The sequence below is a fragment of the Mesoplodon densirostris genome, chromosome 18 (genome assembly GCF_025265405.1).
Source record: "Mesoplodon densirostris isolate mMesDen1 chromosome 18, mMesDen1 primary haplotype, whole genome shotgun sequence".
Lineage (NCBI taxonomy): Eukaryota > Metazoa > Chordata > Mammalia > Artiodactyla > Ziphiidae > Mesoplodon > Mesoplodon densirostris.
This window is the reverse complement of record NC_082678.1, coordinates 14158372-14182943: the sequence shown is the minus strand read 5'-3', so window position 1 is coordinate 14182943 and position 24572 is coordinate 14158372. Positions and strand designations below refer to the sequence as shown.

The 24572-nt window shown below is 58.3% G+C and overlaps 2 protein-coding genes and 1 non-coding gene across 3 annotated transcripts; all 3 read left to right on the top strand.

Annotated features, from left to right (window-relative positions):
- Positions 1 to 497: 497 nt before the first annotated feature.
- On the top strand, positions 498 to 4140 carry MRPL12 (mitochondrial ribosomal protein L12). The gene is made up of 5 exons (XM_060082373.1): positions 498 to 658; positions 1259 to 1445; positions 1621 to 1704; positions 3703 to 3837; positions 3935 to 4140. Exons 1-5 carry the CDS (start codon positions 585 to 587, stop codon positions 4049 to 4051), a joined length of 597 nt encoding a protein of 198 aa, XP_059938356.1. The 5' UTR covers positions 498 to 584; the 3' UTR covers positions 4052 to 4140.
- A 3509-nt stretch (positions 4141 to 7649) lies between these two features.
- On the top strand, positions 7650 to 14270 carry SLC25A10 (solute carrier family 25 member 10). The gene is made up of 11 exons (XM_060082372.1): positions 7650 to 7896; positions 9916 to 10035; positions 10605 to 10719; positions 10799 to 10847; positions 11103 to 11144; positions 12006 to 12049; positions 12199 to 12269; positions 12550 to 12642; positions 12939 to 13016; positions 13926 to 13982; positions 14080 to 14270. The coding sequence occupies exons 1-11, from the start codon at positions 7804 to 7806 to the stop codon at positions 14179 to 14181; spliced, it is 864 nt and encodes a 287-aa protein (XP_059938355.1). The 5' UTR covers positions 7650 to 7803; the 3' UTR covers positions 14182 to 14270.
- Positions 14271 to 19360: 5090 nt separating this feature from the next.
- Positions 19361 to 19462, top strand: LOC132479426 (U6 spliceosomal RNA). Its single transcript, XR_009530542.1, has one exon. It is a non-coding gene; the product is annotated as a U6 spliceosomal RNA (small nuclear RNA).
- The last annotated feature ends 5110 nt before the right edge of the window (positions 19463 to 24572 follow it).

Genomic DNA, 24572 nt, shown 5'->3' with positions numbered 1-24572 from the left:
GTCTCTGGGCTTCATTCGCCCCGCGGGGCGGAGAGCCCGGGCCAGCCGCTGTCCGGCCGCCGCCAAAGGGTCTGCGCCTGTCCCGTCCATCGTCTTCGGGGTAATCTGGGAGCGAGAGGAGGCAAGTCGAGGTGAGAGCGTCCTCCTCCCGCTCGTTTGCTCGGCGGCCCTGCCGGCTAGAGCGTCCTCCCTAGCGCCTATGACCGATGGCCCGGGCGGCTAGAGCGTCCTCCCCCAGCTCCTATGCCCGATGGCCCGGGCGGCTAGAGCGTCCTCCCCAGGTCCTATGCCCGATGGCCCGGGCGGCTAGAGCGTCATCCCCCAGGTCCTAAGCCCAAGGGCCCGGGCGGCTAGAGCGTCCTCCCCAACGCCTATGTTCGGCGGTCCTGGCGGCTAGAGCGTCTTCCCCCGGCTCCCAGCTTGCATGCTCGGCGGTCCTGGCGGCTAGAGCGCCCTCCCTACAGCGTATGCTCGACTGTCCTGGCGGCTAGAGCGTCCTCCCCCAGCGCGTATGCTCGGCGGTCCGGTCAGCTAGAGCGTCCCTCCTACTGGGCGCCGCGTGTGACCTTCTCGGTTGCGGAGCGATGCTGCCGGCGGCCGCAAGCCTCCTATGGGGGCCGCGTCTTAGGCTTCGAGCCGCCGCCCTCCGCCTCGCCAGGTACCGCAGGCCGCCGAGGGCCGGGCAGGCGGGCACTACTGAGGGTTCAGGTCGGGGCGGCGTCCGCGGGCGGGGGGCCACCCCGGACTCGGTGGGTCCCTACGGGGGTGGTGGGCGCGGGGCCCCCTCCTGACGATCCCCTAACCGCGGGGGCCGCCGATAGTTCCGGGGTGGCCCTGGATGACCTTGGACCGGTCCCTGATTTTTTCCGAGCCTCAGTTTCCCCGGCATCACAGTGACGTGGTAGGACTTCCATGAGTGGATCTGGCGTTCTACCGCCAGGGGCCCTAGATTCTGAAAGGCTTTGTGGCCGCAAAATGCATTCAAGTAATTGCCTTACCTTTGTGGGTTGGTATAGTTCATCCAAGCCGGAAACAACATCGTGGGTAGCGTGTCTGCATACAGTTACGTGGGTTTCTAAGGCCCTTTGAAGAACATAAAGTAGCTGGGAAATCCCTTTGTTATATCCACGTGGACCCTGGAGTCTGAGAACCTGAGTCAGGACCAAGGAGCTAGATCTTCTGAGCTCATGGCACCTACCTGCCTGGTCCGTGTCACCTGCTTGTGCCAGGCTGATGACTCTGTTTGAATGGGGGTTAGGCAACAGGTACCTCGCGTCTGCTCCGTGCGCCTGATGAGATGCAGCAGCCATCGAGGGGGGGAGGCCCTTGCTGGTGCCCCCCTGGATGACACCCCCAAGGAGTACCCCCCCAAGATCCAGCAGCTGGTCCAGGACATTGCCAGCCTCACGCTGCTGGAGATCTCAGACCTCAACGAGCTCCTGAAGGTATCATGGCCCAGGCCGGGTAGGGAGGTCTGGGGCCCTTTCCTGGGGTATTTGGGAGTTTGTTGTAAATTGTCCAAAGCATGCTCCATGAATGCAAGGACCTTGCCAGGCATGTCCCTGAGTGTGTCTGGTTGTGATGGTCAGCTCCTGAAACTACCTTTCTCTGTTCCTGCAGAAAACGTTGAAGATCCAGGATGTGGGGTTCATGCCGATGGGTGGCATGGTGCCTGGTGCTGCCCCTGCCGCAGCAGCCCCCGAGGTAAGATCAGGCTGGGGTCCCGTGCACAAAAAGGTGTTTCTCTGGTGTCCAGCTGCCATCTTGCCTCACCTCGTGTAGCCACGTTTCTCTCCTTGTCCCTCATCTGGCTCCTGCATCAACCAAACACACCCTGTGGGTCTGCGTGCGCTTTCTGGCTGTGGGTGCCCCTGAAGCCTCCCTGGGACCTCCTCCCTGCCAAGGATGTGCAGGTCCTTGCCCATATGAAGACCATGTTCCTAGTAGAAGGGGAACAGTCAAAGGAGAGGAAACGAGAAAAAAAGAAATTTTATCAAACAGAACGGGGAAAAGAAAAAGAAAGAAACTTAAGAGACGGGGAGGGTTACAGTTTCAAGGGAGGCTGCAATGACGAGGTGACTCTGAGGGAAAACTTGAGGAGTTGAGGGTGACAGCGAGGCAGAGGGATGGCAGGCACGTGGGCCATGGAGCATGTCGGTCTGGAGCAGAGAGTGGGGGAGGTGAGGGGCAGCCCCATCCTCTGGATGGCTAGGGCAAGTTTGGGTCTCTTTGTGGAAACCAGAAGACTTGAGTCCACAAACTCATTTTGGGTATGGTTTGGTTTGGGTTTTTTGTAATTTTTGTTACAAGTCTCAAACTTATATACAAAAGGAGGAATAATAATACAATTACCCATATGTCCATCTCCCAGCCTCAATAATCATGAAGATTTTGCCACATTTGCTTCTCCCGTCTCTTGAAGATTGAGGTAGATTTCAGATCTGTTTTGCCTCGTGTGCTGCAGCATCCATTTCTGAAAGCGCGGGTGTTTCCTTACGTTGCCGTGAGCTTTTTTGCACAACAAATGCAATTAGCAGGGTTTTCTATCCCAGCCCTTTCAAGTTTTGCTAATAATTCCAGATTTTCTTTAAAACAGTCCGTTTACTCAAATCCAAAGGAGGTCTGTGTGTTGCATTTGGTTGTTGGGTTTCTCAAGCCTGTTAAATCTGGGTCGCTGCCCTCAACCCCGTCCCCCAAGCCATCACCTACTAAGGAAACCAGGTCAGGGGTCCTGTGGAGCATCCCACGTCCCAGATGCGTCTGATGGTTCCACCAGCGTCATCCACTTCTCCCCCCACTGTGAACTGGAAGGTGGCTTTACAGTCTGAACATTTGGGGCAAGGAGAGGGAGAATTACTGTGTAACTTGTCTAAACTGGAGTACTTTTAAGAATAAAGGGGTGCTGTTAATAATTAGGCAGCAGACCCGAACCAGGAATGCCCCAGGCTGTTGGGTCATGGGGTCCTTGCTCTAGGGGTGCTGCAGTCTTCACTTGTGACAGTAGGAGCTCTGTCATGCCCGGCTGTCCCATTGTTGGTCACTTGGTGGAGCTGAAGCTGGTTGTACATTTGTCATCAGTATGTAACCTTGGGCTTGGCTGACCACTGCACCAGCACTGCTTTTCTGTAGCGTTATTTTACGTTCAGAGCACTTTTGGTGTCGCTCTTCCTTGTCTCGTAAATTACAAAAAAAATTTTTTTTTTTTTTTTTGTGGTATGCGGGCCCCTCACTGTTGTGGCCTCTCCCGTTGCGGAGCACAGGCTCCGGACGCGCAGGCTCAACGGCCATGGCTCACGGGCCCAACCGCTCCGCGGCATGCGGGATCTTCCCAGACCGGGACACGAACCCATGTCCCCTGCGTCGGCAGGCGGACTCTCAACCACTGTGCCACCAGGGAAGCCCAGTTACAATTTTTAAAGGACAAGGAAACTAGAGTGCTGGGTGGTGGGGACAGAAGACAGTTTTCGAGCAGCCTCTGGAGAGATGGAGCGGAGTGGGTGAGGGAGGAAGAGCAGCCAGTTGGGCAGCCTGGGTCTACCTGGCCTGCTGTGGCCTCCCACTGGGATCGTAGGCTTTGCTGGGCAGCCAGCCTGGGCCTTGCCTTTGGGGTTACAGGACATGGTGGCCCGGGAGTGAATCTGCTTGCTTCACCCCGTCCTTTCTCATCTCGCCACCCACTTCCTCCCTCCCTCCCTCCCCCAGGCAGCAGAAGAAGACATCCCCAAACAAAAAGAACGGACGCATTTCACCGTCCGCCTGACAGAGGCAAAACCCGTGGACAAGGTGAAGCTGATCAAGGAAATCAAGAACTTCGTCCAGGGCATCAACCTCGTCCAGGTGAGGCTCCGTGCACCGCACAGCCCCCTCCCACTGTCACTGACAGCTCTCAGGCCTGCCCAGGCCCAGGCCAGGTTCTGACTTTGCTCTCTGGCAGGCAAAGAAGCTGGTGGAATCCCTGCCTCAGGAAATCAAAGCCAACGTGGCCAAGGCCGAGGCCGAGAAGATCAAGGCGGCCCTAGAGGCAGTGGGCGGCACCGTGGTTCTGGAGTAGCCGCCCAGAGGACTGTGGACAGGGGTCCCGGGCCCCGAGGGGGGCTCTACCTGCTCCTCGCGAAGCACCCAGGCTCAGCGGACAGAGTGGCCTCGGAGCAGAACTGGGCACCCTCACTACATGGCCAACTCCGTTCTGGGACAGATGTGGATGGACCTGCTGAGATGGGGAGGGAGGGGCAGCCACTGCCCGTGCAGCCCCAGGGAGGACTCTAGAAACTACCAAGAGTGTACATGCCCCGCTGTGGCCGCTGGGAAAAATGCATTGTCCAGGCCCTGTGTGTGGAGTTGTTTGTCAGGTGGGCGCTATATGCAGGGGGCTGTCCTCTGAGATCCCACTGCGGACAGCAGCCCAGGGGCAGCGCAGGGGGCTCTGGGCATGGGCTGTGGGGCAGCAGCTGCTGCGTGGCTGGTACCAGATCTTCACCTGGGAGCTGGTGTGGGGTGCCTGTGGAACTTCTTGCCCTTAAACTTTAGCGGTCTTCAACAGCACGTGCAGCCCCTGGCCTGGGCACGTGGGAATGAGGTGTGTACCATAAGTGGGCACAGCAGCCCCGTGAGAGCCTGTTCAGCAGGCAGGAGGATGTGCTTTGCAACCTGCAGCAGTTGGGGGTGTCAGCTGCTCCCTTAGAGGGGGCTCAGGGAGCTGTGTCATGGAGCCAGGGGTAAGGTGAGAGAGGTGGCCTGGTGCCAGAGTGGTGTTTACAGATGGCAGTGGCCGCCTGAGCTTGCAGGCCCTGCCTAGTGCCCTCTTGCTCCAAGGACCCTTGTCTTCCTTCTCTTGGGGAAGCTCCATCTCAGCAGGGCCCGGGAGGGGGCGGTAGATTCCTTCCTCACGGGCCCATGGCAGGAGGCCCCTGGGGCTTTGGGCAGAGCGGGAGGGCAGGTGGCTGCAGGGCATTTTGTGTGTCCACTCTGGGAGGCACATAGTTCCTGTGGCCCATGGGGGCCCACCCCTTCTGGCCTGGGTCTCCAGGTCCCACCTGGAGCCCCCTCCCTTGGCTCTGAGGGACCAGAAGGGGACACTAGGTCTGGGAATGCCACCCTCTGGGTGGGACGGCTCAGGACAGGCCCGGGAGCTGCCAGGCTCCCAGGTGGGTGTGCCCAGCATCCCCCACGCCACCTAGGTGTCCTCCCTGAGGACGTGCCCCCGGCTGGCCCTCATTGTAGGAAGAGTCCGAGGACAGGGTAGGCAGCCCCCTGACCAGAGAGCCCCACTGGCCAAGCCTGTGGCTCATGAGGTTACTGATTTGCCAGCAGCAGATCTCTGGGTGTGCCTTTTCTTAGCAGAGGGGACTGTTGGCCACCTGGGGCTGGTTGTGGCCTGCTGATCCTGCTGCCTTTTCCTAGGGGCAGGGAGTGGTTCCGGGCTCAGGGACAACCCCCAGCCCAGGCGTTCATGGTCACGGGGCCTCCCCCACCCCCGCCAGTGACCTGGAAAGGCTGCTTGTACTCTGAGCTCCATCTTTCCAGGGCAGCTGGTGTGACGACTGGGGCTCCCCTCACCCCACCCCCCCAAGGATGGGGCCCTCCGTTCCATGCTGCGGGTGACTGCACCTCTGGGACCAACAGGCCCGACTCCTCCCACCTTGCATACAACAGATGGGATGCTGCCATGGTGCTCCCACCTGACCTCGAGGCCCTACCTCAAGGCTCTGTGAAGATCCCAGGCCTTCCCTTCCCAGGCAGCTCCCTGGCCCAGGCCTCCTGTTGGGAGTCCTGGCCCCTCCACCTCCCCCTGATCTGCTCCAGCCTGTAGGTGGCCCTAAAGTGTCTCAGACCTGGAAATGGGTGGAGTGTGCCACTGGGATCGCCCTGGGTCCCTGGAGCCCACTTGGCCCTTAAGCTTGGCGTTAGGAGGTGGGTCTGCTGGGCATCCTGAGTTGCCCTGCTGACACCCATGCAAGACCTTACAAGATTCCATTGGAGCCTGGTAGGATTTGGCCTTCGTCCAGGCTCATGAAATGGTCACAGAGGATGCAGCAGTGGGAGATCCAGAGCTGACTCACATGCTTCTCACCCCCATAGACACCCCCACCCCACTCCCCGCCAATTCCAGGGACCCTGGCGTCTGCCAGGCCCTCCACGTGGCTCCATCCTCCCTGCCCAGGCACCAAGAGGAAATGTGTAAATGCCGCAGCACAGACACCAGATCCCAAAGAGGCCTGGCCTGGCAGCCCTGTCCTTGAGCCCTTGCCTGACCTCCCCATCACTCTCTCAGACTTCTGCACAAGTCTTTAGGATCCATTTGAGAATTTGGGATCTTTTTGAGTTCCTTGACCTATAGTTTGCACAATCCACCTTTTTCTAAAAAGGGTGCTTCAGTCTTGGGGCACTTCCCGTTTTCCAGGATTCCTCCCACATTTCCAACTGCCCTTTCAGCAAAGCACTACCCCTTGCCCCACCCCGGGCTCCTTGGCATTTCTGGGCTGGAAATCTGGAGCCAGCTGTTCATGTTCCCAACTGATGACAGGGGTCAGAGGCCTCCTGGGGTTCTGGAAGACACAGTTTCCTTAGTCTCCAGGTGGCCGCTTTAAGCAAAGAGACAGCAGGGTTTGCTCAGGCACCTAATGCCCCCCCCCCCCCACAGAATCCCTGGGTGCTCAGAGACCAGGCTGGACTTGTTATTCAGGGTGCTCGGTGGGCCCAGGGGGCCAGGAGTTGTTTCCCCGATGCCCGTCACTCTTCTCCCTTGGGGTGGGGGCTGCAGTGGCCAAGCTAGGACAGCAGGACACAGGTCCTTACTAGTGCAGGGGTCTCTGCCTCTGCCTCCCTCGAGATCCATGTAGCCCCACCCAAAAGTGGCCCTGGGGACTCAGATTTCTCTGCCTGGCAGGTGCGCCTTTGGGCTAGCAGCACACCTGCACTTCCTGTTTGCTGGGAGGTGAGCATCTCCTGCTGGGGCCAGGCCGGGGCAGGCAGTTTGCTGATTGCCGCCTCCCAGGAGCCTGAGCCCCACGCCCAGAACCCCTCTCCTGGGCCGCCTCAGGGTAGCTGCCTGGGGCCGTGTGGTCAGACCAGGCCTAAGGCTGGACTTGGCTGGGCGTTCTGGGAGGGGTGAGTAGGCGGGGCGGCTAGTCTCTCCGAATTGCCTTTGTCCCTAGTTTTCCTGTAATCCGCAGGTTGGTCCTAAGGAGGTTTGCCGCAACCTCTAAGCAGCTGTACACGTCCCGGAGCCTGCGCCACGGGGGTGGGACACTGGGTGCAAGTCCAGGGCCGCGACAGGGGGCGGGCACTTGCGGGAGGCAGGCCTCTAGGAGGGGTGGGGGCTGGCAGAGCGCCCAGGCCACTCGGGCCGTGACCTTCGCAGACGTGCCCTAGGCTCCAGTGCGGCCCCGCAGGCTGGCCGGCGCAGGGTGGGGGAGGACGCAGGTCCCTGTGGGGAGTGAGGGAGGTTCACCCGCTAGCTCCCTGCGGTTCGCGCGGCCCGCACCAGTGGGGGTCCCCTAGGCGGCTCGGTGGGGCCCACGAGACTGACCTGCCGGGCCGCGGCCGCTTTAAGGCGCGGGACCCGCCCCCGGGCTCGGGGCGGGGTCTTACAGGCCCCGCCCCTGGGGCCCCTCCCCCGGGCCGCGCGGGCGCATTGGCTGTGCGGGGCGCGGGTGGCCGGCGGCCCTTTGAACGGGCGGCGGCGCGGACCGGGCCGGGTTGGGCCGGGTCGCGGCTGGGGCGGGGCCGGTGGCCGGGCTTCAAGGGCCGTGTCGGGGCCGGACACCTGCGCTCCTCGGCGGCGGTGTCGGCGGCGTCCGGGCCATGGCGGCCGAGGCGCGCGTGTCGCGCTGGTACTTCGGTGGGCTGGCGTCGTGCGGGGCCGCATGCTGCACGCACCCGCTGGACCTGGTCAAGGTGAGTGCGGCGCGGGGAGGGCCCGCCGAGAGACTCTGCGTGGAGCGGGCGGCGGAGGTGCCCCTCGGTCCCCACTCTGCTTCCTGTGTGACCTTGGACTGGTCCCTTGGCTTCTCTGAGGCACTTTCCCCCGCACTTTTGAGGACACTCGTTCTCCCGGCTGACACGTCGAGGGGGTGGTTCTCTGAGCGCAGCTGGAGGCACCCCGGCAGGACCACGCGCTCCCTCTGCCTACTGGGTGCCAAGCACACACACGCAGAGACGGAGGAAGGATGTGGCCGGCAACCCTGCTTTGGGCTGCTTCTTCCTGGGAGGTGGGCACCTGGAAGCCATGAACCCAAGGCTGCATGCAGGTCCTGCCCAATGAAGGTGATTGTTTCTCCCAGCGAGAAGCAATCACACTGTTTCTACATTTTTTTGAAAAAATGCTTATGGGGCAGAACAAGACAGAGATTCCCTTGTCCCTGAGGCAGGCCAGTTTTCTGCCCTTTTCTCACCACAAACGACAAAGAAGGGCCAGAGGCACAAAGCATATTTTGGCCAGCGGGCCCTGGGCTGTGGTCTTGTGGGGCCTGTTGGCAAGGGCAGCCCCCTGGCCACCCCCTTCCATATCCCCACCCAGAGCAGCCTGCACCCCACATTGACCCCCTGGGAGGGATTGGCACCTGTGTCCTGGGCTGACCCAGCCACCCCTCAAGCCTGGCCACCAGGAAAGGCAGGATTAGCAGATGTTGGGGGTGGGGCTGAAGCTGGTAGCTCCTCTGGCATTTCAGAGACCTGGGCGAGGCCTGCATGGCTCCTGGTAGCCCCCAGGGCCCGTGACATGGCCTGGCAGAGCAGGGCCAGGTAGGAAGGTGCTTCTTGGTTTGTGGAGAGAGGAACCCCTCCTCACGCCTGTTTTGTTTTACTTTCTGGATGCCCGTACAGGTCCCTTTGCCTTCCTGCCTCCTCCATCGCAGGCTCGGGAGGATCAGGCTCTATCTCTGCCTGGATGTGGACACAGCCTCCAGGGGCTCTTGGAGCCCTCCCTGGCCCTGGGCCAGCCTAGAGTCCCTTGTCCAAAGCTCCTTGGGGCGTCACTGCCCCTTGCCCCCTCCCTTCCGCCCAGGTGCTGTTTTGCTGCAGAGCGCTTGGGGCGGGGGTGGGAGGCTGGGAGGCCGGCAGACACAGGAATGTGGCTGCCCTCTGGCCCAGGGAGCACACGGTCCTGTGCTGGGGTGAAGCGGGCAGTGCCGGCAGCCATGGAGGCCTCTGGCAGGGGAGGCCCTGGCCAGGGTTTATACTTCTCGGCATCGTCTTTGGAAAAAGTATCTTAAAGCTCCTTGAGCTCTCCCTTTGCCCCACATCTTGGCTGAACCCTCACAGTGGCTTCTTGCCTTCACGGAGGCCGCTGTGTGGCCACCCTGCCCCCAGGCCCAGAGGGCCCTCTGTTCCCGACTCACAGCACACTTGAGAGAAACTGAGGCAGAAGAATCAGTAACTTGCCCCAGCGGGTCCAGCAGGACCTGACTTGGCTGGAGAGTGTGCTGCAGGGATGGACTCCGAGGCGCCCTTCCCGCTGTGCGCCCCCTGGATTCTCACCCACCTCTTCCGAGTCTCCCATGTTTCTTCAGGTCAACTCTGAGCCCCCCTAACTCTGTCTCTCTCGAGAGGCAGGCGAGGCTACAAAGTGGGGCCCTGGTGTTGCCCAGTGCCCTCATCTAAAGGGTGGAGCTGACGACTCCACCCCATGGCAGGTGGAATTGGGCTCACGTGTCGGCTGGTATTGTCTCCTGTGAGATGGTGGTGTGAAAAAGAGGTTGGCGCCAGACGTGGACACTGAGTCCCGGCTCCACTCCCCGGCTGGTGCCCTTAGGAGGCTTCAGTTTCCTGTCTCTAAACGCAGGTGCTGGTAGCACTTGGCCCACAGGCTCAGCATATAAAGGTGGAAGATTGTGGAAAAGGGCTTAGAGCAGAGCTGGCCCTGGTGGGCTCCAGATGGGCCGCGGCTCTGAGCAGGTGCAACCCCCTTCCCCACAGGTGCATCTGCAGACGCAGCAGGAGGTAAAGCTGCGCATGACGGGTATGGCACTGCAGGTCGTGCGCTCCAACGGCGTCCTGGCGCTCTACAATGGGCTGAGCGCCTCCCTGTGCAGACAGGTACCTCTGGGGGGCTCCCCACCTCCCGGGGTAGTGGGTGGGTGGGACTCATGGCCAGGGGTCCCTTAGGTCTTGATCCCAGAGCCCACACTCAGCCCAAGGAGGCAGAGGGGTCGCTAGCCTCCCCCAGGCCAGTCGCACCTCTTGCCCACCGTGGATGCCCTGTTGGCATGGAAGCTACTTTCTCCTTTTCAAGACTGCTTATGAGGAAGGAACGGTAAGGCCTGGGGAGCCAGCAGGCCCCCCGGGTGGGTGCAGGGCGTGGCAGTGTGAGATGTGCTTCTGCCTTGCACAGGGTTGGCCATGCTCTCACAGCCGGCCCGAGACCTCCGCCTACAGATGGGGATACTGAGGCCGGCAGGGGCGAGGCGGGAGAAGAGGAGGGTGCGGGGCCTGGACTCAGCCAGCCCCGGGTGCGCGAATTGGCTCAGCTGCTTGCTGGCCGAGAGGTCCCTGGGTGTCCCTGTGGTCCACGTGGTGACGACCATGCACTGGAGGGCCAGGGGTGTGGGGGGTGCCCAGCGCTGTCCTTCCACCCGCACCCTCTGAGCTGGGCCCCTTCTCCCCAGATGACCTACTCCCTGACTCGATTTGCCATCTACGAGACCGTGCGGGACCAGGTAACCAAGGGCAGCGAGGGCCCCCTGCCCTTCTACAAGAAGGTCCTGCTGGGCTCCATCAGTGGTGAGCAGCCGGGTGGGTGGCGGCGGGACAGGTGGGGTGGGGGGCCTTGCCGATGGTCACATGTTGGCTGTTGTGACAGGTTGTATCGGCGGCTTCGTGGGGACCCCCGCGGACATGGTCAACGTCAGGTCAGTTCAGTCCCCGAGGCTGGGGTTTTGCTGTCCCCTGGTGAGGCTGGCCTCGCTCGCTGGGGTCTCAGTATGTTCAGCCTGGAACAAGCCACTCAGACCTCAGGGTCTGGGGCGCTGGGGGATGGCGCTGAGCCTGTGGCGGGGCAGCCCTGGGCGGGGCCGGCTGCTCACTGCCAGAGGGAGCCCCCCACGCCTGCTGGGGTCTGTGGGGCATCTGGCCCTGCCGCCCCCTGAATCCTTTGTTTGTTTCAGGATGCAGAATGACATGAAGCTGCCCCAGAATCAGCGCCGAAAGTGAGTAGCATGGTGTGCCCGGGGGTTTTGGGGACGGGGCTGAGAAGACCCCTGAGCAGCTCTGCCGGCACCCGGTGGGGACTCCAACAGGGCACCGCTCCATGTGGAGCAGGTCGGGCGGCTGACAGCCTTTGGAAACATACATTGTGAGCGTCTGTTCTGGAATCCTGAGGGGGCTTCCAGGACCTCTGGGTTCTTCTTCCCCTGTGGGAGGACCCCGGGGTTGGGGGCTGGACTGGGAGGTGGGCAGGGGTTGGTCACCCTCTACTCTTTCTTGCACCTGTGCATGTTTGCATGAAGGGTGGTTTAGAAGTTTAAATGAGTTTGGTCTTCAAAAGGGTTTGGGAGCTGGGTGGTGGTGTTCGTGGTAAAAACACCATTTTGCGTGAAACCTAAGACACTGTGGATTCTGAGGCCCTGTTTATGGACCGATACTGTAGTCAAACACTGGGCATTGGTATCAGCCAGTTCAGGGAGAAGTGTGGCTCCAGGTGATCCCATTGGCCACTCGCTGGCCAGAGCATAGCCTGTGGGGAAGGTGGACCAAGTGACGGGGTTGGGAAGGGGGCCCGGCACGGCGTCCCATCCTCCCGCCCCTGGTAATGGCCTGCAGACAGGACTAGCCTCAGAGCTGGCAGCCGCCCCCACCCCGCCCAGAGGGTGTTTTCCTGTGGAACTCGGGATCTTCAGGCCCTGAAGTCCACTGAGCAGGGAGACTGCTCTGAGCTGTGAGAAAAGGCCATTGTTCTCTGGCCCCTGTGGCACTTTGAGTTCCTCATGGCCTGTGATGGGGAGGACCTTCCCAAGGGAGCCAGTGGTCAGGGAGAGCTTCACATGGGCCCACTCTCTGTCCCCCGGCAGCTACGCCCACGCCCTGGACGGCCTGTACCGCGTGGCCCGAGAAGGTGAGAGGGGAGGTCCTTTGCACGGTGGGGGCCTGGGGCAGCCTCCAGCTGGGACCCAGGAGCGGGCCTAGGGAGAGTGCTGTTACGGACTTGCGGGGAGGCCGGAAGGGTTTGGGCCGGGCACCCAACCTCTTCCCTTCCCCCGACAGAGGGTCTGAAGAAGCTGTTCTCGGGCGCAACTATGGCGTCCAGTCGAGGGATGTTGGTCACCGTGGGCCAGGTAGGGCTTCCGCTTGGGGTGGGACTCGGGCAGCATCTGGGGGGCCTGGCCTCAGCCCTCTGACGTCCCAGAGGAAGGCAGTGGGCACAAACACACATGGGGCCGGGGAAGTGGGCTCAGGCCGGTCTGGGCCTCATCTGTCCGCCCAGGTGTGGTGACGGTAGATGACCCACAGAGCATGTACTTGGTCAGTCCAGCTGGTGTCACTGTGGGCCCCATCTGCTTTCCCCCGAGCTGTGGGCTGTCCCTTGGGGCCTGACCATCCCTGCTCCCCTGACAGCTGTCCTGCTATGACCAAGCCAAGCAGCTGGTTCTCAGCACGGGGTACTTGTCCGACAGCATCTTCACTCACTTTATCGCCAGCTTCATTGCGGTGAGTGGCGGAGGTGGGGCCCTGACCAGCCTTGGGAGCTGAGGGCGCCTGGGATGAGCAAGGGCTCAGAATGGCAGGAGGCTTTGGCAAGTCTGGTGGCTGCCCCTCTCAGGCTGCATTAGTAGGCACCAGGGTCCTGGGAAGGAGTCCATGGATCCCCCAGAGCCCAGGCTGAGACTATTCCTGTTGTCCCCCATGGCCCTGGGGACACCTCCTGGGGGTCCAGGATAGGCCTGGGGTGAGGGGTGCCCACCCGCCCTGCCTGGTAGACCCATTGGTGATGACCTGCCTTCCAGGGTGGATGCGCCACATTCCTGTGCCAGCCCCTGGATGTGCTGAAGACCCGGCTGATGAATGCCAAGGGCGAGTATCAGGTGAGTGGGGGCCACGCCCTGCTGCTGGGTGAGCCTGTGTCCTTGTGCCAGGGTGTGGACGAGGCTCTGCCCCTCCACCCATGACTGCATCTCTCCCGGTTGCCATCAGGCCTGCAGCAGCCTGGGCTCTGTGTGTTTTTGGTGTTTTTTAGTAAATTTGTTTGTTTATTTATTTATTTATTTATCTTTGGCTGTGTTGGGTCCGTTGTTGCTGCGCGTGGGCTTTCTCTAGTTGTGGTGAGCCGGGGGCTACTCTTCGTTCCGGTGCGCGGGCTTCTCACTGCGGTGGCTTCTCTTGTTGCAGAGTACGGGCTCTAGGCGTGCAGGCTCAGTAGTTGGCACGTAGGCTCTAGAGCGCAGGCTCAGTAGTCGTGGTGCATGGACTTAGTTCCTCTGCGGCACATGGGATCTTCCCAGACCAGGGCTCGAACCCACGTTCCCTACATTGGCAGGTGGATTCTTAACCACTGCGCCACCAGGGAAGCCACCCTTGTGTGTTTTTAAATCAGATTCTTTGACACATTAACAGAGGCAGTTGGGTCACTGCAGTCAGTGAAACTCGGCACGGTGCAGGTTGGCAGGTCCAGCGCCTGGGGCCAAGCACCGTCCGAGGCTCCCTCCATCACGCAGTGTCTTCTGTGCCTTTATGGCAGCCGCTCAAGCACTGTAGGTGCCTGGCAGCTCAGCCTGGCCCTGGGTGTGCTTTCAGATTCCAGTTTTGCCTGGTTAGCGGGCAGGGCAGCCCTTGACCTTTGTGCCTGCCAACCCCGCCTCCCATGTTTACCTTTGAACTTCCAGGCTGCTTTGCACACTCATGCCTGCCATCAGGTGCGGGGGTGGGGGGTGGACGTTTGTACCTTTCAGAGAAGCAGCTTTCCATCTTATTGCATTATCTTGCATTTTTTGCAGGGTGTTCTGCACTGTGCCATGGAGACAGCGAAGCTTGGGCCGCTGGCCTTTTACAAGGTTAAGCAGGGGCGTGGCTGGGGCAGGGGGGCAGGGGCGCAGGGCAGGGGGGTTCCCTCTAGGGCTGTCTTCACTTCCCCCCTCCTCTCTCCCTCAGGGCCTCGTGCCTGCCGGCATCCGCCTCATGCCCCACACTGTGCTCACGTTTGTGTTTCTGGAGCAGCTTCGCAAACACTTTGGCATCAAAGTGCCATCCTGATGTGGCCGTGGGAGCAGCTGGGTCATGCCCAGCCCCCTGCCCGTTTTTTCCAGAGTCCTGGAGGGTCGGCAGCTGAGCGCTGCCCTGAGCCCAGCACCTGCCCGCCGTGCTCCGGCTCCCTCCTCCCTGGCTCAGGACCCCCGCCCCAGCCTGCCTGGCCAGCCCAGTGACCATCGTCCCCTCCTGAGCTGCTGCCCACACCTCCACCCCCTGCTGCCCACCACAGGCTCTCCCCACCTGATGTCCAGCGGCCTCCTCTGCACACCAGTGACTCCCTCAGAGGGAGGTGTCTAGGCCCCAGGTTCAGTTTTCTCTCTCCCCAAGTAGGCAGTTAACCCTGGAGTTGGGAGGGGCAGGCTGTCCAGGCTTTCTGCAGTCTGGGGTTTCCAGCCCCTGTAGTCTCTTCCTTTCACTAAGCCCAGGGCCCCCAGCACTGTCTTCCAGCAGTTTCCACCGAGGACCTCGGTGATTGATAGAGTGGGGGTGTGGACCCCCGGCATCAGTCACCGAATGACACGTGCACCTGCACTTTCATCCCAGGAGAGGGACCATAGCTTTTATGATGTTCTCAAAGGTAGCTGCGCACCCACAGCTGCCAGGCCAGGGCAGAACGAGTACCCAGGAGGGAGGGTCTGGGTGTGACCCGCAGGTGCCCCGCACCCCGGCCCCCCCGGTCCAGCCCATCCCCAGTTGCTTTAACAATCAGTTTCACCAAAACCTCTCAGTGCCAGCAGGCGGCTGCTGTCTTCATGGAGCGTGCAGTGTCCCCTCCTGGCTCCCTGGGCAGGAGTGGCATGTCCACAGGGGCTCCTGTCTACACAGCGGTCACTTGCAAGGTGCCCAGCAGCTGGTCAGCCAAAACGCCACTGCCCAGGTTCCACTGCCACAGCAGCCTGCAGATGGGCTGGGAGCTGCATCTGTCTGCCTCCCCCAGTCACCTGGCCACTGTGCCACACCCCCCGCCCCCCAGCAAGTGGCCAGCACTTCCACGTCGCCCTACAGGGGTGTTAATAAAGGTCGGTGAAGTGCTGGGTCTGGTTTCTGTGTCCAGGCCGCTAACTAGCCTGCCTCGCTGTCGCGGGATACAAGACCGTCCTCTGCACCCACCAAGGAGGGCTCTTGGGTTTATGGAGGAGTAGGGCCCAGAGGAGGGGAGAAGCTGCAGCCCTGCCTGGATACACTGGGATCACCTGTGGACAGACGGCTGGGGCGAGAGCAGGGCCTGCATGTTTAGGGGTGGTCTGTGTTGAGGTCCTGGATCCAGGTCACTGTGGATCCCAGAGGACTGCCCCTTCCCGGCAAGCATCTGGTGCTACAAGCCCCCTAAGAATGAGAGTTCCCAGTAGGACTGGCTGGTCTCCCTAGAGGTGCCCCTTGAGTCAGAGCCTTGGGCTTTTGGACACTGGCCTATTGTCCAGCAAACCCAGAAGGGCCTGGGAGACCCTGGTTCTGTGGGCTGCAGACCCTCAGACAGGCTGGGGCAGGAGCTGGTGTGAGTACCATCCTGAGGCCTTTTGATGTCCCAGGACAGGTGGAAGCGGCCCCAGGGCTCCTGCTGCCCCAGCCAGGGGACAGGACGGATGCCCTGGGCAGTTCGTTCCGACACCAACGCCTCTGACACCCTAGCCGTGAAGCAAGGAGAATTGTGGAGCATTTCAGGCAGATAAAAAGAATTTTAGGTCGTGGTGATAGTTGCACAGCTCTGTAACCTGATAACCACTATATCTCAACAAAGCTGTTATTTAAAAAAAAAAAAAACAGACTACCCACATGCCCCCCCTCGCAGCCTCAGCAGTGAGCTCTCACCAGGCTCACATGGAGGTGCTCACACCCCACAGATTCTTCCCCACCCCTGGATTATTTGGAAGCAGATCCCAGACGTCCTGTCATTTATAGATAAATACTTCACAAGTCTCTGAAAATGCTCTTTAAGAAAATCTAACATAACTACAATAGTAACTAATACGTAAGAAACAAAGTGCCCCGTGTTACCATCGTCAGATTTCCCGGTTGCCACATGCATGATAAGTTGGTTTTGTTTGAATCCAGTCTGGCTGAGGTCTCCTACTCACGTCTCTCTATTGCCGGCGTCCCCTCCCCGTCCTTTCTTCACGGGATAAGCCAGGTCCTTGATCCGGCCGCCTCTCCTGTCACGTTTGGTCCCTTCCTCTGTCTATGAATTTCCTAAAACCAGCAGATGGAGCTGGATTAGGGTCACATTTCTGGGCGACTGTACAGGGTACGGAGTGCATGTCCCGCCTCAGCGTTTGGGCGCGATGCAGCTACTGGCCTGGAAATGCATGGTCGGTGTGGGGGGCTGGGGTGCGGGCCAGACTTCCTGGGCCCTGGGCGGGTGGGCGGGGGGTGGGTCACAAGGAGCCTCGCCCTGGGTCTGGCCTGATGCTGCCCCCGCGCTCAGGCTGGAGCCCCGCTGAAGCGGTTGGAACCCAGAGCCGACGCTGTAAAGCGGGAGGGGCGAGGGCACGTGACTGTTCGTGGGGCAGGCTGCTGCTTCTCTCGGACCCCTGGCCAGTTGAAAAGGCAGCATATTTCAGAAATGTTGACCACACCGGGCCACATTCTCTGTCCTTAAAGCTGCTTTGATTTGGAGCATTGGGATCCTCTTTCCTTGCCTGCGAAAGTGCCCAGGCAAGCCGGGAAGTTGGCATTTCACCAGCCTCCTTCCAGCCCAGCCAGTTTATGTGGCGCTCCCTGGACCAGTGTGTGGCAGGGGGAGGAGCCCCGTCTGGTTTGGGGTGGGGCACTGCAGGGTGGGGGTGCAGAGGGTAGTGAAGGGACGCTAGGTTTCCAGGTGGGCCGTGGGGGTGGGCTTCGGGCACAGTGCCTGCCCACCCGCCCTGCAGAGGCCCAGTTCCTGGACAGGGGCACAGAGGGGGGAAAGAAAATGAGGCGGACCCGGGGCAGCAGGAAGGTTGGGGCAGGTCAGGGGTAAGGCCCTTCCCCGGGGAGTTCTCCACTTGTGTGGGTTCAGAACCAGCCTGAGAAGGTGAGCTAAGCAGTGGGCCGGCCCCACCTGCAGGTCACCTGACCCCAGGTAAGGAAGCATGGATTTCACACTCTGGCAAGGAAGCAAGCTCAGCATTTCATGACTCAATCTCCACCTTTCTTTCTTAAAGAAAGACGATCGTTTACAAAAAGTTACACAATGAGTATCCGTTGTCAAGAAGTTTCAACAAGGGTGCCAAGATAAGGCAGCAGGGAAGGACGGTCTTTTCAACAAATGGTTTTGGACATCCACATGGAGAATGAGCTTGGACCCTCCCACACACATGCACAAACCGCCTGGAAATGAATCACAGAGTTGAAACTATAAAACTTGTAGAAATGAACGAAGACCACACAAATGAGAACAAGCGGGGCTGTGTACTCAGCTTGCTCTAGCAGGGAGACAGCCCCATCACTTGCATGTTGGCAGAGACTCAAAGGTACGCAGAGGAGGGGACAGCTTCATAGTGAAAGGGGGGCTCAGGTGCCCCCCGAGTGGGCTTGGGGAAGCTGTGGGCAGCCAACTGGAGGTGCTGCAACCTGTGTGGTTGCTTAGGGGAGCCTACTTGGCTTTCTCTGATTGGTCCTGAGCTGGAAGTGGAGGCAGAAATTAGGGAAGCTGGCAGTTATTGGCCAAGTTTGGGCCGGTTGCTACAGGGGCTTAGAAACACACATCCACACAGAAACTTGCACAGGAATCTTCAGAACAGCATTATTCATAACACCGAAAAGGTGGAAACAACCCAAATGTCCATTCCCTGATGAATAGATAAGTAAAATGTGGTATATTTTGTACAATGCAATACTATTTGGCCATAAAAAGGAATGAAGCACTGACACACTACAGCATAGACGAATCTTGAAAACATTATGCTGAGTGGAAGAAGCCAGTCACTAAAGACCACATATTATTATGTGATTCCATTTGTATAAAGTGTCCAGAGCAGGCAAATCCAGAGACAGGAAGTAGATTAGTGGTTGCCAGGAGCCGGGATGGGGTGTGAGGAAGTGGGGAGTGACTACTGAAGGAGACTGGTTTCTTTTTGGACTCATGAAAATGTTCCAAATGTAGTATAGTGATGGTTGCACAATTCTATGAATATACTAAAAATCATGGAATTGTGCACTTTATTTTTTAAAAAATAAATTTATTGGGCTTCCCTGGTGGCACAGTGGTTGGGAGTCCGCCTGCTGATGTAGGGGACGTGGGTTCGTGCCCTGGTCCAGGAGGATCCCACGTGCCGCGGAGCGGCTGGGCCTGTGAGCCATGGCCGCTGAGCCTGCGCGTCCAGAGCCTGTGCTCCGCAGTGGGAGAGGCCACAACAGTGAGAGGCCCGTGTACCGCAAAAATATATATATATATATATTTATTTTATTTATTTATTTTGGCTGCGTTGGGTCTTTGTTGCTGTGCGCAGGCTTTCTCTAGTTGCAGTGAGCAGGGGCTACTCTTTCTTGTGGTGTACGGGCTTCTCACTGCGGTGGCTTCTCTTGTTGCGGAGCACGGGCTCTAGGTACGTGGGCTTCAGTAGTTGTAGCTCGTGGGCTCAGTTGCTCCACAGCATGTGGATCTTCCCGGACCAGGGCTTGAACCCGTGCCCCCTGCATTGGCAGGAAGATTCTTAACCACTGCGCCACCAGGGAAGCCCAAATTGTGCACTTTGGATGGAGGGACTGTATGGTATGTGGTAACCAAGGTTTTCCCTCCTTGACCAAACTCTAGCCAGGTTCCTCTGAGCCAGCTTCTGCATCAGGCCTAGAAAGCCTTGGTTTCTGACGGCTCAAGCCGCATCACCGGGATGACTCGAGCCCCCCTTAAAGTGCCCGCCTGAGAAGACTCCAGCTGCCACCTGAGGACGGGCATCTCGGGTCTCTGTGGGAAAACAGAAGCTTACCTTGGACAAGCGCTGTTAATGAACCAGATGGGGGTCTCAGGGTCCAGGCGCCTGCATGCTTTAACTGTCTGCTGCCTGACTCCACTAAGCTACCCCTCCCAATTCCCACATTCTCACTTTAAAACAGCAGTCACCGCCACACAAATCGAAATTGAGTTCAATTCACCCTGGAATTGTCCCCACTGCGAGTCTAGTACTGATTAGAACCTGCCCTTTGCACTTCACCATCCAGCTGTGTTTCTCTCTGACATCGGACTGTGTCTCAGTGATGCTGTCTGGTGCTCCCTCTGGCAGCACATATATGAAATTGGAATGATACAGAGATTAGCATGACCCTGTGCAAGGGCGACACGCAGATTTGTGAAACGGTTCATATTTTTTCAATTAAAAAAAAAAGCAGAAGAGAGCAAAACAAATAAAAATATCCTTGCACGTCTATCCATGCCTCGTCAGCCGGTGTGGGTGTAGGTGACACAGAAAGAAAACTTCTCGTTAAGATGGGATCATACCGGGACTTCCCTGGTGGCGCAGTGGTTAAGAATCCGCCTGCCGGGGCCTCCCTGGTGGCGCAGTGGTTGAGAGTCCGCCTGCCGATGCAGGGGATACAGGTTCGTGCCCCGGTCTGGGAGGATCCCATATGCCGCGGAGCGGCTGGGCCCGTGAGCCATGGCCGCTGAGCCTGCGCGTCCGGAGCCTGCGCATCCGGAGCCTGTGCTCCGCAACGGGAGAGGCCACAACAGTGAGAGGCCCGCATACCGCAAAAAGATAAAAAAAAAAAAAAAGAATCCGCCTGCCAATGCAGAGGACACAGGTTTGAGCCCTGGTCCGGGAAGATCCCACATGCCGCGGAGCAACTAAGCCTGTGCACCACAACTACTGAGCCAGCGCTCTAGAGCCTGTGAGCCATAACTACTGCAGCCCGCATACCTAGACCCTGTGCTCTGCAACAAAGAGAAGCCACCGCAATGAGAAGCCTGCGCACCGCAACAAAGAGTAGCCCCGCTCGCCACAACTGGAGAAAGCCCGCGTGCAGCAACGAAGACCCACACAGCCAATCAATGAATCAATCAATCCATCAATCAATCAATTTATTTAAAAAAAGATGGGATCACACCATATGTCATCATTTATAATGTTTCATAAAAATGTTAAATCTCGTATTCATTACATGTTTTGCTTAGAAGGGAGATGAGTATATTAACTTGGAAAAAAGAATTGGGTTGATGCAAGGAACACATTAAATGAGGGATGCAGGTGCCACGTCCACAGAGCCAGAGGTGGTCAGAGAGCCACACTGATGTGATGGACCTTGGGGACTTTGGGGACATGAGGGAACTTGAGGACATCTTTGTGATGTACACACTCCTCACAAGTGCCCATCCTGCTCAGGCCCACCCCCTTTTTTAAAAAAAATTTTTATTTATTTATTTGGTTGCACCGGGTCTTAGTTACAGCTTGCAGGCTCCCTAGTTGTGGCATGCATGTGGGATCTGGTTCCCTGACCAGGGATAGAACCCAGGTCCTCTGCATTGGGAGCACGGAGTCTTTTCCACTGCGCCACCAGGAAAGTCCCCGCTCCAGCCCTTTGAACTAGCCCTTCGTAGAATTTTGGATCCTGGAATGAGGCTGCTGGCATTTGGGACAGCTGGGGACGAGGCGTGAATCTTGAAATCAGCCCAAAGGAGCACAGAGGGCCAGATGGAGCAGGTAAGGGCAGGTAGCCTGGGAAGGGAGCTGGCCTCCAGCAGCCGACCCAGGGGCATGGCTGGGCCACCCAGGTCTTCCCTGCCTTGCTCCCTTGTTACTGCCAATGGTCAGTCTATGTGTTTATAAATATTTGTTTCAAGTTGGTTCACCACAATACAAATTTGCACACACATCAGGGTTTTCTGAGGATAATTCACTTCCTTCCAGACAAACCCGGGCCCTGACCCCTCCCCAGAAGAACAACCACGGCCACCAGGTATTTTCCCCATGCTGCTTAAATTTAACAGAAAAAATAAAAACAGAAGTGAGGTGGAAGAATCTCCAGTCATTGGAAGGTATTTATTTTTTACAAGATATTAGTTCCCAAAAGATGATGGAAACACCGGGAAAGAGGAGTCACTTGGTTTTGTTCCCCTCCTTCTGACACCACCCTCTCCCCCACCTCCTAATGGCTGACAAGCTGGAGGGACCAGAAGGCAGTGGAAGGAGCACCCAACACAGCACCCAGGGGCCCAGTACCACCTCTGGGAGGCTGCTCTGAGCTCGGCTCCCACAGCTGCACCCCCCATCTCCAGGGGCTGGGCAGCGGCCTTCCCAGACCACCCAACTGCCTGGCAGCGGCAGGGGCTGGGGGCGGGGGCGTGTGCAGCTTGTCTCATGGCCAAGTTACCGTCCTGCTGGTGCTACAAGCTGGGGGTCTGTCCCTGGAGCTCAGATCCATGCTCGGTGGCCAGGAGGACCCCTTCTCAGGGCTGATGGGAGTGGGGATCCTGCCCTCTCCTTGCCCACACCTGTGACCCTTAAGGACGCCCATCCCGTTGTGTCCCATCCTCACAGCCACACTGTAATAGAGAAGAACTTTCGTATTCTATTACAAGTTAATCACTAAAGGGATGTTGCCTATAAGCTTAAATTATACATAATGGCCCATCTCTGGGAACCCTGCCTCCCAGGTAATGAACATTAAGCTAAAATACCTTTGTTTAGCTCACAAGAAACATCCTGACCAGGCCCACCTGTGAATGACTGCAGGGAGGAAGAAATTAACACATCCCCTCCAGAGGCTGACCTGAACCAGGAAATGCTAGACTTTGACTCCCTCCCTTTTTAGTATAAAAGAAGCCTGAATTCTAACTCAGCTAAGATAGCTCTTTGGAGCACGAGCCCACCATCTTCTCAGTTTGCAGGCTTTCCAAATAAAGCCGTTACTCCTTGCCCCAACAATTTGTCTCTCGATTACTGGCCTGTCATGCGGCAAGCAGTACGAGCTTAGACTCGGTAACACGCCATAGCTTTACATCATCGAAATCTAAACACTAAATGCTGTGTTTTGTGTATCTTTGTTGCATAGAGGTTTTGCCTCCGTCCCATGTGTAAAAGCTGAGCTCTGGTCTTGATTCTGCTCTAGGACGCCCAAGTCCCACCCCCCACACACACACAGCCCTCCCTGGAGGGCCATCCAGTGTCCAGGACCGAGGGGGCCTGTCCCGGCCTCCTGGGAGGAGGCGGTTGGCAGTCCTGCCCCCACCCTGGCCTCTCCAGCAATCTTCTCGCCCGCCTGCCCGGGTTTCATTTGTGGGTGGTCTTTCCCAGAAAGGCTGGGCGGGGTCGGAGGTCTGGGGTCTGCCTGTTCCCTTTGGGCCTGAACAACAGCTTGGCTTCTGCAAGCTTCCAGATTCCACCTCCCCTGTAAACACTGACCCGATTCCCCACCCTGTCAGGGTGACAGGCTTGTTCTGAGTTAAGGCCTAAATGACTCTTTAGGCCTGAATGTCAGTGACAACCAGGATCTGTTTGTCTCGGGGTCGTCCTAGTACAGTTCCTGGAGCCACAGGGCTGCCCTTGGTCTGTACGTCAGCTTTCCCCGTCCCTGCTTGGCCTCTGCGGTGTCTTCGAGGACATTTGCTGCCTGACTTACAGGGTCACCTCTGACCATTTCTCTGCCCTCGACCTTCTTGTCTGTCCTGGCGTTTCTAGTCCGTGTCCTGCTGTTACGTCCCACGCCCTCCAGCCCTTTGCTCCCTCAGCCGCCCCTCCCTCACCACTGCCGTGTCCCCTCCTCTCTGAGAGCAGACCGTTCATTGGAGCGACTCCTCTAGTTCTTTCTGACGCCCTTGGCCCCTGATTGGGTTAACTCTCCCTGACTGGGTGGCGTGTCTCTACGCAGGCTGCGGACTTTCTTTTTCTGCCCCCCTTTCCTTCCTCTGTTTCTGGGACCCCAGTTGCAGGTCACTCTGCCCCTTATCTGGGCCTGCCTCGTTCCTGGCCCCTCTGCTCTGAAGCAGTTCAGTCCCCGGGCTCCTCGGCGGCTGCCCTCCCTCCACCCTGGCCCAGGGCCCAGGGCCTCCCGGGGGACCTGCCCCAAGAGGGTGGAGCCAAAGGGGGTGCTACCTGGCCGCCCAGTCCCAGGGCCGGTGCTCAGGGCGACCAGGAGCGCCCTCCATGCGCTGGTCTCTCTGGCCAAGGTACTCCAGCTGCTGGGTCCGGGCCTGCGGTGACAGAGCCGGGACGTGGCTCCCACGAAGGGGCTGAAGAGAGGCCGGCTGCTGACCACAGGGCCGAGTGGCCTCCCTGTGGCTTGTGGCTCTCACAGCACGGCCACTAGGTTCCAGAGGGACCTTCCCAGAGCCAGTGTTCCAGAAGACCACTTGAGAGGTTTTAATAGTTTCCCTGAGGGGACTTCCCTGGTGGTGCAGTGGTTAAGACCCCATGCTCCCCAGGGAGATCAGCTCGGTGCTCTGCGACAACATAGAGGGGTGGTGTAGGGAGGGTGGGAGGGATGCTCAAGAGAAAGGGGATTTGGGATGTATGTATGCTTATGGCTGATTCACTTTGTTGCACAACAGAAACTAACACAGCATTGTGAAGCAATTATACTCCAATAAAGATCTATTAAAAAAAAAAAAAAAAGACTCCCTGCTCCCAATGCAGGGGGCCTGGGTTTGATCCCTGGTCAGGGAACTAGATCCCACATGCATGCCGCAACTAAAAGTTTACATGCCTCAACTAAGGAGCCCACCTGCCATAACTAAGACCCAGCGCAACCAAAAAAAAAAAAATTGTTTCACTGATGTGTCATTCATCCTAACACACGATGAACTGCACACAATCACAGTGCACAGTTTTAGAAGTTTGTGCAGACAATACACCCTGAAAGCATCACCCCAGGCAAGATGGCAAACATCACCCCCCCAAAGTTTCCTCCTGCCCCTCTTCATTCTCCCCATTCTCGGACAATCACTGACAGGCTGTAGATTCCTATAGATTCATCTCATGGATTTCTTATGGATTTCTATACTCTATACTTTCATATAATGGAAACATGTAACGTTCTCTCTCTTTTTTTTTTTTTTTTTTTTAGCGGTACGCGGGCCTCTCACTGTTGTGGCCTCTCCTGTTGCGGAGCACAGGCTCCGGACGCGCAGGCTCAGCGGCCATGGCTCAGGGGCCCAGCCGCTCCGCGGCATGTGGGATCCTCCCGGACCGGGGCACGAACCCATGTCCCCTGCATCGGCAGGCAGACTCTCAACCACTGTGCCACCAGGAAAGCCCCGTTCTCTCTTTTTGTCTGACTTCCTGGCTCAGCACAAGTACTCTGAGGTCCATCCAAGTTGCTCACGACATTTTATGCTGGGTACCATCCCATTGTGTGGATGGAGATACCTCAGTGCGCTTGTACACTCACTCCCTGATGGACATTAGGGCTGTCTCCAGTTTGGGGATATTACAAATAAAGCAGCTATGAAAATTCGTGTACAATGTTTGTATGGACATACATGCACT